The following is a 13,685-nucleotide window of genomic DNA, read 5'->3' on the forward strand; positions in this document are numbered from 1 at the left end:
ACCCAATCAGATATTAGGTAAGCTAAGCCTTCGTTTGCATAAAAGTCTTCAAACTGCTGTAACCCGATTCCTGCCTTTCTTTTTGTTGCTTTTGTAATATTGTCCTTAGGAAACTAATTTTGTTTACGTGTCTCAAGTCTGCTCCAGCCTCAAAGATGTGTCCAAGAAACTGGTAACTACGACAAAAAGTAACAGTAATTCATATTTTATAATGTTTACCAAACGATTTTCTCGTAGCAGTATCTAAAGGAGGCTATTTGTTGCTTGCAAATGAAATGGAATCGGAAAGATTAACCCAATATTTGGTCTAGAATTCAAAATCAGATCTTCTGACTTAGGATCAGTTCTCTGTCCACTACACATCTTGCTGCAACTCCTTTCACAATAAAATCAATCTAGGTGGCATGCTGAGGAATTTATTTCTCTAAGTCCATGTGTTTCATGAACTCATCCAAATTTCTTAGTCCTCATTTCACTTCTCCCAGCAGTTTTGGCTTTAATAACAACCTTTTCAGGCTTAGATGTCACTGTTCTTTCTTCCTGGCTCTCCCATTTTCCATTCTGTGTTACATTCAGGATTTCAATGAACAAAGACAAATTATCAAGATAAATAGATATAATTTCAGGGTTTATTGAATGAGATGTTAAGAGAGAATACAAGAAGATATGCTTTTGTCTCCTTCATTGCCACCCATCGACACCAATATTTGTCTGACCCTGGGAAATAAGACTAGGCATATAACTTCTCAGGTGAGTTCTTATGTGGCCAATAATAAACCAATCATAATATAGACTAGAAATCCTATGTAAGGTTGTCAACTGAGTTAGACAAGAGAAGCTGTAGATTCTTATAAATATATCCAAATTGAGTGAATGACTATGCATGGTTTGATTTACTACTTATATACAAATGTCAGCCCTCATTTTGGGAGATTCCTTTCCCAAGTAGAAAAGGTATCTGAATTAATTATGCATTATAGTGTCCCTTTTTACTCTAGAATTAACAATATATTTCTTTGCTCTGGTATTAACAATTAATAGATTTTGAAGCAGAACCCCAACTTAAATTATCTCTACCCACTACACACACACACAATGTAAGCTGTAATTGTTTCCTTTTGGGTTTTGCTTTTCATGATAATTTTCTGTTTCCTACATCATAGCAGTTATCCCAAATATCCAAACCCCACCTCCCTCCTCCCAGAGAGCCATTGAATATATAACAAATAATATTTCTTAGAGAAAAAAATGGCAACACAACTGGTCAATAAATTGAAAAAGTCCAAAAGCACATGCAATGTATGGACCTTCCACCTCCACAAAGGAGTAGGTTAGAGATATCTTTGCTATCTCTACATTTGAATCCTGCTTAATTTTTTATTTTGTTACATTAGATTTTTTGGTGTTTAGTTCATTCCATTTATACTATTATAGCACTAGGCATATTGTTTTCTTGATTCTGCTTACTTTACTCTGAATCAGTGCATGTATATTTTTCCATATTTTTCATCACATATCATTTCTAACAGTACAGTATTATTCCATTTAGGTACTTCCCAAAAGATGGGCATTTCTTTGCTTCTAATTCTTAAGTATCACAAAAAGTGCTGCTATAAATATTTTGTAGTATACAGAGACTTTTTTCCTCTCCAATAGTTTCCTTTGGATAGTAGTAGTACTCTTTAGTTTAAAAGGTATGGACATTTTAGACACTTTATTTACATAATTCCAAATTACTTTCCAAAATGGTTATACTGTTTCTTAGCTCCTCTAACAATGTATTCATTTACCTATCCTTCCACAACCCCTCCAACATTAACTGTTGCAATTTCTTGGGTCATTTTTGCCCATAACAAGGTGTGAGGTAAAACCTGTGGGTTGTTTTGATTTGTATTTCTTTAATTAGTAATGATTTGAAGCATTGTTTCATGTGGTTGTGAAAAATTCACAGCTCTTGGAAACTTGGTTCATATCCTTTGGCATTTATCTATTGGGGAATAGGTATTAGTTTTATATTTATATATATATATATATGTATTTATATATATATTAATATATATAAGCAATTATTTCTTTAAGACAGTCAAGAAGCAATGATATCCTCAGTTTACAAGCTCACTAACCACTATAAGAAGGCTATAAGAAAACAAGTTTAACTATTATCCTAAAGGTAATTTCATTAGAATGAGCCTGTTTAAAAACTTGCTCTAACTCTGGCTATGATCTTTATCACTATATTATGGTATGTGGTACTTAAATATATTTTTGCATTTTTGACAACACAACAAATTATAACGATATTTAAAGCTACAAAACTAGGAGCCTAGATATAGAGAAACACAGATTACCTTTGATTCTGAACAAAATTTAAATTAATTTATATTTAACAAGAAAATCTTTTTTCCAGGAAACAATACAGTCTCTCCTGCAATTCCTACATAAATATTTAGAAACTGACATGAGAGGTATTGATTATCAAAGACTGAGACTAAAGTTTTCACTTCTGAAGTTCAGCACAATGTATCAGAAGTACTCCTGATTTCTGGAAGGGCACCAGCACTTCTCTGCCTCTCTTCTCCAGACATAAAGGATTAGTATAATTGACATGTTCAAAAATCCTAATTGGCTCATCTCAACATCTCCCAAAGTATTAGGATGACGTGTGGTAGGCCAGGCTCAATTCCTATTCTGAGATCTTGGTGGAGTAAAGGTTCTTCCTCCAAAACTACAATTCCCCAACTGATTCATAAGCTCTTCAAGGACACATTTATCAATACAGATGTAAGTTGAATTATAAATTGTGACTCCTTATGGTCTCTAAGGTCAAATACAAACCTCTCTGTGACATCAACTTATTTTTCCAGTTTGTAGCAGTCCAAGCATATATTAATCTTGATAATATTTTGAGGGTGCTCAAAAAGCAGATACATATTTCTTAGGATTGATTTCTGTAACCTTGAGTTAAATTGAACCTTAATTTTGTCAAATTCCTAGCCCTTCCCTACACTCCAGAAGACTGACCAGGTATCTCAGTGCATTTGTTTTACCAACAACAATTGATTAGCATGGCTATCAGACAAACTCATATGCCTTAGGTCATATGAACTCCAGATTTGGAAATTAGCTATTTCTGTTGCCTTAGGATCCAGCAGTTTGTATCTTGTGCTGATTATCTCATAATGTTAATGTATCAGACCACCTTTGTCCCTTCCCCCCTTCCTTTTTGTAACCCCAGTAAAAATGAGTATGGCTGAACTACTGAATTTTCTATCACTGACCAAAACTGATAGCTGGATTCTTGTCTGCTAAACAAAGCTGACAATGCTTTGGTTTAAATTAAGTAAAACTGAAGGAATACAGAGATGATCAATTCTTGTGAAAATGAAACCTCGTGGTCTTGTGATTTAGTTCCTCAAGAAACCGCTCTGGGAACTAGCCACTGCCCTGCAACGCGTGGAGGTCCTAATGGTTTAAGACGACCAGTGATTGATGGCGGAATAGTTTACCTTCTGGTCCGTCGATACTCAGCTCCAGGCCACGGCTCCCCTGCCCTGAGAAATTGAGTAATGCTTTACAGATTAAGATGCACATGCGCCCTACGAGAAACAGCAATTCCCTCTCTCTAAACCCGCGTCCTCACGAAAAGGACACACAGAAAGCAGTAAGATTTAAAAGAAAAAATCTCTAATGCAAAGTTAGCCCTAGAGAGTTCTGCCGTAGGTTTAGAGTGAAAAAAGTCATTACATCATTGATTGCGACGTACATGTATGTAACCAATAGGAAAGCAAGATTGGGATCTGTCATTTACATTGGACAATGCTTAGTCATGATAACCTTACAGAGAATTCTCCAATCAGAAAGGAATTCTGAAGGACCCTCTATTTGCATACGCCCTGTATAAGTACTAAGAAGACCTACGAGAGAAATATCCAGTTCATTTCCACTGCATTTCTCTCAAGATGCCTGAGCCAGCTAAGTCCGCCCCTGCCCCGAAGAAGGGTTCCAAAAAGGCCGTGACTAAAGCACAGAAGAAAGATGGTAAGAAGCGCAAGCGGAACCGCAAGGAGAGTTATTCCATCTATGTGTACAAGGTTTTAAAGCAGGTCCATCCTGACACAGGCATCTCATCCAAAGCCATGGGCATCATGAACTCCTTCGTCAACGACATCTTCGAGCGCATAGCCGGCGAGGCGTCCCGCCTGGCACATTACAACAAACGCTCTACCATCACCTCCCGAGAGATCCAGACGGCCGTGCGCCTGCTGCTGCCGGGAGAGCTTGCCAAGCATGCCGTGTCTGAGGGCACCAAAGCTGTCACCAAATACACCAGCTCCAAGTAGGTTCCCCCAGAAGGCTCCTAACTTGAAAAATCAAAAGGCTCTTTTAAGAGCCACATATTTTCATCAAAAAGAACTGTAAATGCTAATTGTTTCCACTAGACTTAATGGTTTAAGGTTTCTCTGCTACTTCACCCACATAAGTTTTTTTTTTCTTTCCCCTTTATCGACTTGTGAAGCGAGGGCCTCGTAAGAGGCTGAAAAATGCCAATTGTATTGACATGACCAGTCCCTGGGAGCTGTGGCTCCCTCCCAGCATGGTGCCTCTTCCACAAACCTTTCCTCTTATGCGGCAGCCAGAGAAAAACCGTAAAGCTGGTTTTTGTTTGTCGACTGCTTGGGTTTCAAAGTAGCATTTCTCTACCCTTTCCACAACATTCACTGCTTCTAAAATGGATTTACTTCTCAGGTAAAGGATCTAATTTCCAATTGGGAAATTGCTTTCCACTTTGTCTCTGATAGCTCCCGGTTTCATGTGCTGTGTTGTGATATGAACAGGAATTTGGCTAAGCAAAGTCATCTTGAAACCGATTCGAGGTCTTAATGCTTTTGGACTCCTGTTTTTGACTGCATCAGGTTTTTGCCCTTTAACTCTCCTTTGTTTAGCCTTCATTTAAAAGGTTTTACAGCAAACAGAAGTGTAGTGGGGGATACGGGAAAAGCAACCAGATTAAAAGAGACTAGAGATTAACGATGCCCACACACAGGAAGCTGAACTCAATCCTCTGCTGCCACCAAGTGACTTTATTGACAGGTTGTCTCCTCTTTGCGGCAACACCTTCAATCAATCCTTTTCCTTTTTATTTCTTGTAATATCTTCAATATTCATGCAATCCTATTATTAAAAAAGGTTAGCTCCTTTTGGAGTAGATGAAATTGAGGTATTAAGTGATTTTACCCAGGATCACAAAATACAAGTAGTTAACATTCACATCCAAGTCCTTTGATTTCAAATTTAGTACTGCTGCTTCCCTACTGCAGGCTTCTATGTTTATTCTCATGTATATTCTCACGACAGGACACAAATGGGTTGGTCTGTTCTGCCTTCCCTTACCACGTGCCTCTCCACACTTTCCCTGTTAAAGAAAGGTTCACTACTTTTGAATGAAACACTGAAAATTTGTGGGAGAGGAGGGAAGGGAGGGAAGGAGGGTAAACAACTTTGTTATATAACCTTTCCTGAAAATGTAGGATCCTAGGTTTTAGAGATGTAGTAATCCTTACTGATAATTTTCTTAGATTCTAGCAAAGCATTTTGAAGTTTCCCAAGCTATTCATGTGGAAAAGATGTAGGGAAATTTCTGGACTAAGCACTTGGAATTCAAATCGAACCTAAATAGTAAATCATTAATGACTTGAAGCTAACCATGAAAATCTTCAGTTGAGTACCTTAGGGATCTGTTTTAGGATTGTTTTGTTTAGCATTTCTAGCAATGATTTGAATAAAAACATAGATAACATTTATCAGCTTTGCAAATGACAAAGATGTAAGCAAGATAGCTTAAAGGCTTGATGGGTTTATGGATGCAAAAAGATTTTGACTAAGCAGAATTCAGTAAGATTAAATTTAATAGGGATCAATGTAAATTCTTATATTTAGCTTAAGGAAATTGATTTTAAAAGGATAACATGAGTGAGGTAGGACTACTCCAAATTTTTTCTGAATATGACCTAGAGGGTTAAACCAATAGTGTGACTTGACACCCCAAAAAAATTCATATGATTTCAGACTGCTTTGAGAGGCATAGCATCTAGGAATCAGGAAACATACTCTATACTGTACCCTACTCGATTCACATCTGTAGTTTTCCAATCCATTCTAGTTCAAAAAAACATTTATTAAGCATCTGCTGTTAGGTCCTAGACATAAACAAACAAACAAAAATTTAAGTAGTTCTGGGCAACATATAAAATCATAAATTTAGAACTAGAATGTCCATTGCAAGTCATCTCATTGACACATCTTATTTTACAGATGAAAAAACTAATACCTGGAGAAGTGAAATTATGTATCCCAGATCTATATACCATAAAGGCATTATTTTATCTAAATTCCAAACCTGGCTATTGCTATCTCAAACTCAAAGTCTTATGGGCATCTAAAATTTGCCATGCACAAAGTAGAATTTATTCTCCCAACCTTTGCTTCTATGATAACAGTATTTATACCAAGTCTCTCATTTTACAGAAAAGGAACATGAGGTGTAACATGAATTCTCTGCAATTGGATTTAACAACGATTTTCTAATGGCACTTTCAATTTTACAATTAAGAACTTTCTATGATCAGCCCTGAGGGACCTCAGGTTCAAGATCTGGCAAAGAATGAACATTCTCAGACTACAGTACTGCTAATTATATCTTTGCTAAGATCAACAAAGGATATAGATAGGTACATTATTAATTATGGAAATGGGATAAAAATTTGGACTCACTATCCCTCACCAAGGTTCATTCCCAATTCTAATAGCTCAGCTATCAAAGTGACATGGGCACTGTATCCCAGAAACCCAGGCTAACTGTTATCAGGGAAATTCCCTTGATCCCTTCAATCCTCCTGACTCTTAACCTAGAAACACCCAATGACCCCACCCAGGGTCCTGAGATGTTTACCCTCTTTTGTCCTCTAGATTTAAGGTAGACAAAGAAGTGAATCTTTATGCCTTCAGGCAGACCCCAGTCAGATGACCACCTCACCCCACCAAATGCTTGAGGGACTAACATTCTGGTCACGTCCACACCAGGACATAGCATCTAAAGAGTATATAAGCCCCAGAACTGATGTTGTCTGGGGGACAGCCTCTCCATCCATGCTGTCCCCGTGGAGGAACAGCCTTTCCTTTCATGCTATCCTCCCAAGGAACTGCTCCCTATCTTGCTGTTCCACCTTGCTATCCTCCTGGCCACTTGCAACATTCACTTTCTAAATTAATAAATCTCTTTTTTGTTTTTAAGCTAAGTTTTGGAGTCTTGCATTCTTGCAAAAGGTATCCTTCCCGAACCCCAAGGTTATCCTTCCTGCCCATAACATTTTTGGCACCAAAGTGGTTTTTGGCTCTCCTGAAAGCTACTCCTGTACCCTGGATCATGACTTCTCAAGTAGGACGGAGCCTTTTCTTTGACTACTGAAACCCCCATCTTTTGGGTGATATCTTTGTGGGAACTCTTTTGTGCTCTCTCTCCCATTGGCCCCAGATCAGTCTGGCCGCTGGAGTTTGGGGTCTATCTGTCAGCTCCCTGTTATACTGGAAGACGGTTCTAAGTTGTGTGGGAAGTCTTGCCGCCTCAGTGTTCAGCTGAGTGCTCGCCTCAGTGCTAGAACTTAGTGCTCTTGGTCAGGCAACCTCTGTGGACACACAGTTGTTGATCCTTGGTGTGGAATTGGCCAATTCTGCATCTAAATGGGACAGAGACAGAGAGAACCCAGAGATTCCCCTTTGGGGTATATACTTTTAAAAGTTGGAAAAAATTGGCACTAAAGAAAAAGCAACCAATTTCTTTTTGTAATGTTGACTGGCCACAATACATCTTTGATAAGCAAGAGTCATGGACTATCCATGGCACCCTAAAATTGAAATTTTTTATTTTTTTCTTCAGCCTGAGGTCAAGCCAGATAGGGACTAGCCAACCCAATTAAGACAAAGGGAGAAGCATGCTTGCAGGCCTCTCCTATTGGGAAGCAATCAAGCCTAAGCAGCCTGAGAGAAAATTTAGTTGGATTTTTTGTTTGTTTGTTTTCTCTCATGTTAAATAGCTGAGCAACATCAAAAAAAAAAAAAGATGAGGAAATTGGCTTTTTGTTACCCTAAAATTCTAACACCAGGTGGCAATTGGACATATTGTATGGACAGAAGCTCCTTACCTTTTAGCTTTATTCTCTCACCAGACACCCAGTTCTCCAAACCCTACTCTTCACTTGGACTTTAAGGCCAGGGCCTGCCAAAAAAAACCCAGGTGAAGATGGGGGGAAGGAAACGGGGAAGCTTTTTCATTTCACTGATCAGATCTGCCTTCCTCCTCTACTGTAGAGAGGAAGAAGGATTGATTCTGAACAGAAAAACTGGTGAGACACCCCTATTTTGGGGATTTTTAAATGTTTTACACTTTTAAAACTAAGGTTTTTTTTCAACTTGTAGAACAACCTATTAATTATCTTCTGTTTTGAGGTAAACAGGGAGAGATAAGAAGACCAGATAAATCTCCTTTCCCTGTCTGCTAGCCAGAAGGAAGTAATGATTAAAATTTGTCTAGAGGTATTTATTGGTATTTTATTTCAAAATTGTGATCACGTATTTATATGGGTTTAAAAAATAACATCCTAATTTTAATTTTGTCAGACAGTGAAATTTGTATAGAAAAGCCACAGATTGGTTTTGTAAAATAGGTTTTTAGCAGTATAGCCTGGAAAAGACTGCATTCCATCCTTATCTACCTTTCTACCATAAGAGGTTTAAGGGAAAAAATGTGTTTAAGTGTTTAAACTTGCCAAAAATGGGTTTTTGTTTAAAATTATTAAATGGTTTTCATCCCAGTGTATTAAAGTTGGACTAACTTTATTATTACATTTAATTTCTTGGTCTTGAAAAATAGATAATCAGCCTGCTTGTCAAAAGGCTTGCTTTAAGGTTTACAATCCTTAAAAGGTTTCAAATCTCTAAATTTAAAATAGGTCCTGTAATACTAAATGCTTTATGAAATGTTATGTGAGTTGCTGTTGAAATATGTATTTTAAGTATTGTTTGGATGTAAACAAGCTCATTGTAAACCTGACTCTACCATCGATTTTGTTCAATACTCAGTGGTTACCTCAGTTTACCAATTTGTACTATGAACTGAAATTTATAACTGATGAGTACTATGCTAAAGATACAGTATTTCAATGATCCTTTAAATCAGAATTCTTTTGGTTACCGATTAGCAATTGAATTGATACCAAGGGAATGTTTGTTTGACTTATGATGGTAAAAGCAAGTCAGAGAAGGTGAAGAGGTACATTGGTTTGAATTCGGAAGAAGGGGGAACTTTGATCTAAAGTCCATAAAGCTTGAGTATGTAGATTTGTGAAGGAAGAATGGAAGTTGTGTTCTGCCTTTTTAAGCAGAGTGTTTTGAAGGAAAAGAAAGAGAGAGAGAGAGAGAGAGAGAGAGAGAGAGAGAGAGAGAGAGAGAGAGAGAGAGAGAGAGAGAAGGTGAAAGAAAACAGATAGATGTTTTGCTCTCATAATTGGATCTTCAACTTAGGGATTATTTCTAGAATTGATGTATGTAGTTTTGGAAAATCACAAATAATTCTGGAATTTCTCTGAAATCCTTAGATTCCTGACTGGTCTTGTCTTAGTTCCTTCAGATGGCCTAAGGTCAGGATTTGATGTAGCCCTGATTTGTATTTACTATAGAGCTAATGAATTCAACATTCCTGTTCAGGTTTTATGACTAAATTGTGACCAATTAATTATTGCCAAAATATGTAAGAATAATTGCTATAATGTAGACTCATAGGCTTTAAGGAATCCTTAGAGAGGGCAAATGGTCAGAAAAGCTTGTTTGAGAGTATGGAAATTTGTTTTTGTACTGCTGATAAGCAGAATTTCTCTGAGCTGTTAATGGGTGAGACTTGTCCTTTAAGGAAAAAGAAGGCTTCTGGGATACAGTGGCAAGGGCTCTAAGGAAAGAAAGTCCTAGGATGGTTATAGAGAAGGCAGCCCAAGGCTCACTTTGGACTGAATTTTCCTGACCATCTAGGCTGTGAATCCTTGAGTGAAACAATAATGGCAGTGACAGCCTTGCTTGGTACACGAAGCCATTCACTGTGTCCTTTGTGACATGAGATATTTTCCCTTTCTGGACCTTCTTCCCATTCATGACATCCCCATAATCATCACATAATACAAATTGGAAAATTAAAGTTTCCATTTCCCCAAACAACCTATTAGGTTAATAATTGAACATTCTCAAATTGTTAAGAACATACTTTGAGAAGTAGGTGAAGTTTATTCATTGATGGCTTGTATTTGCAGCCTTAATTGAAGTTTGAATCTTGAGCTTGGAATAGCTCAAAGCTCTCCTGAATTTTCCCCAGAATCTGGAGTAAAGAAATTCATCTGTAAAATATTGTTACTTAAGTGTTTATAGATGTTATAGTTAATGTGCACTTTACAAAAGGATATTCTTTAACAGAAATATCACATACCAACTCTGCACACAACTCAGGAATCCAATTTCCTAAAGGGATCCATTCCTGTCAGAAGATGATTTCTGAAGAAGTCTGTTGGCTAAGATAATCAAATGCAAATGTATAATGCCAATTGTTATTGTATTAATTTTCCTTGTTTCTATCCCCCTAGTCTTGGTTTCTAAACTTCTATCTTAGGGGCTGACTCTTCCCTTGTGACCTGTCTGCCCATCAGGGGAAGCAGTCGCTGGACATCCTTCACATCTCCAAGCAGATTCCCAGCTACCTAGGACCCAGGCACTCACTGAGGACATGTCCCTAAGACCCTGTGCCCACAGCCTTTCCATCCCTGCTATCTTAACCCCTTTTATTTGTTCTCTAGTGGAGGGTTAACAAGCCCTGCCTGGATCAAAACGAGTCAGAGGAATTATCCAGTGTGATAGGATAGAAACCTTCTCTACTCTCATCTCTCTACCTTACTCTTTCCCTCTCCATTTTATAAGTAAATTGCTATAAAGTCATTCTGACTTGTGTAATAATTTTGGCAACCACATTTCTCTTATATTTAGTCCAACCTGTAGTCAATCATTTTGCACACTTTCTTTGCTTATTACAAACCTTAATTCTTTACTTTTACAATGTCAGTATCTTTGCTAGAAAAACCCAAATGATTTCTTTTGCCAGAAAAAAACAAAATGGTGTCATAAAGAATCGGGCAGAACTGAACAATAAAAAATAATAGCTAATGTTTATATAGTGCTTACTATGTGCCAAGCACTGTGCTAAACATTTTTTTTAACTTTGCCTTCTGTGTTAGAATCAATACTAAGCATAGATTCTAAGGTAGAAGAACAGTAAGGGATTGGCCAGTAATGGTGAATATTTTAGAGAACAAGTGTCCAAACCAAGTGGCCCCACCACCCTCCCTTACCCTAGACAGGGAAGCACACCCATTGGTCTACTAGGTAGAGGGGTGGGTAATGTCCTCAGGCAAGTATGGAGAGGGGAAGGGGAGCAGCCCAGCCCTACCTCATTTTTACAAAATCCTAGGAGGTAAGTGCCATTGTGAAACCACTTTACAATTAAGGAAATCAAGGCAAGCAGAGATTAAGCGACTTGCTCACAATCATATGGCCAGGTCATTTTGTCTGAGGCTGTTTGAGGCTCATTTTGAACTTGAGGCTAACTGTACTGACTCCAGACCCAGCACTCTATGTCTAGTGTGTTCATTAATAGGGGCAGATCTCTTGCTATTAGTTGGGAGAGTGCCATTTTTTCCATTTGGGAGCAGTTCAAGGACCATTTGGATTAAATGGGTACTCTATCTGGGATAGGGATCCCTATTGGGCAGGAATATCTGCCCTATCCTTAGTTAGGAGGAACAAATGATCTTGTGCAGAGCATAATATAGTATCACCACCACCTCTAATGTCTAAACTGTTAGTGGACCTAATATCCAACCTATGTTTATAACAGCTCCAGACTGTTCATTTAACAATAAAATCCTCTCTATGGAATTCAAAGCCCTTAATATCTTATCCTGACCCTCCTACCTTTCCAAGACTTCTTGTACTTTTACCTACTACTACCACTACCTCTAAGAACTCTTCACTTCAGTGAAACTGACCTTTCTGTTCCTTGAACAAGATTCCGTCTCTCAGCCCCCCCCCCCGTTTCCTATTTTCCCTAGCTTCCTTCAAATTCCAACTAAAATCTCAATTTCTACAGGAAAACTTTCCTAATCCCCCTTAATTCCAATGCCTTTCTTCTGTAGATTATTTCCTATTTATCTTCTATTAGAACTGATTGTACATAACTGTTAACAAGTCATCTTTCTAACTAGATTGTGAGTTCCTTGAGGGCAAGAACTGTTTTTGCCTCTCTTTATATCCTCAACCCTTATATTTGATATAAAAATAAATATATAGTAAATGTTTGTTTATTGGCTGACTGACAGATGCTCACATGACCTACAAACAACTGTATATGGTGCAAAGTATCAGCAAAATTCTCCCAGTAGTCCCTATCCCAAAGGATACTCTGTCTTCTCCAGGCCCCTAACCACTTAGTCAGATTCACAGACACCACCCAGGAATTAGTGAAGATGAAAATTTTCTGTCAGATCCTGCAAGACTATTTTACCTGCCACTATACATCCTATAATGAAACCCATTGAAAAGATCTGCCAAAACCCCCATTCCTTGGGCATCCTCTATTTCTGAATTAGTGGCTGCCAAAGTCCTTTCTCATAACCAATGAGTTATTGATTACCTAGAAAAAATTATATTCTTCAGGTGCCAGATCCTTATATGTAGGGATCCACTAAGCCTCTAAAAAAGGCAGATTGTAAAATAGTACATCAGATTTTTTTCAAGACCATAAGACAAAGACTAGGAAAATAGTACGAACTTGATGAGGAAAGCTTATAAATCATATGTATACATATGATCATATAATTTCAGATTTGAAAAAAAGCTCAGATGTAAACTATTCCAACCTGTACCAGCAGATGAATCCTTTCCACACCCTTCTAACTCAACCTTTGATCCCTCTCTACTAATGAGGAAGTGCTACCAGGTAGGTCCTAACTCAGCCTATTTCACTTGTATGGCTGAAAATTAGATTTTCCCTAAAACAATCCAAAATCTGTCTCTCTATATAATTTCTAGCCATTGCCTCCAACTGTCTTCTAGAACCAGACAAAAGAAGAAAGCATGAAGAAACTTAGAATACTTGAAGACAGTTATGTTAACTACCTCCCCAAGCCTACTCCCTCAGAATAAATATTTCTATAAATATTTATGCATAGTGTCCCCAAACCAATTATTAATCTCCTATAAGAAAGCAAGCTTCTTGAGAACTCAGGACTGTATGCATTATTTTTTTATCCCAAGGATGTTAGCACAGTGCTTGACACATAGTAGACTCTTAATAAATGCATTTTCATTCATTTGTTCATTCATATCTACTGTTCTTAATTACATATTTGCATCAGTTGCAATGAGATGCCAATTTTTAAATCTTCCTGAAGGCTTCTGCTTAGTAACTAATGACATTAATAGATGTGAATTCTATTGGATTCATTGACTAAATTCTAAATTCTAAATTCTACCAATCCCAAGCTAGTTTCTATATAGAAGCTTCCCAGTAAGTAATCAAAACTAAACATGCATAGTTA

General features: G+C 37.6%; 1 protein-coding gene across 1 annotated transcript in view; it reads left to right on the forward strand.

Moving 5' to 3' along the window:
• The first annotated feature begins 3,907 nt into the window (after nt 1-3,907).
• Nucleotides 3,908-13,685, forward strand: part of LOC100012106 (histone H2B type 2-E-like) — a 29,243-nt gene continuing 19,465 nt past the window's right edge. The window contains exon 1 of the mRNA XM_056814281.1: nt 3,908-4,336. Coding sequence (XP_056670259.1) covers nt 3,960-4,336 — 377 coding nt within the window. The 5' untranslated portion in view covers nt 3,908-3,959. The remainder of the gene's footprint in view (nt 4,337-13,685) is intronic.

The sequence above is a fragment of the Monodelphis domestica genome, chromosome 2, assembly GCF_027887165.1.
Source record: "Monodelphis domestica isolate mMonDom1 chromosome 2, mMonDom1.pri, whole genome shotgun sequence".
Classification (NCBI taxonomy): Eukaryota; Metazoa; Chordata; class Mammalia; order Didelphimorphia; family Didelphidae; genus Monodelphis; species Monodelphis domestica.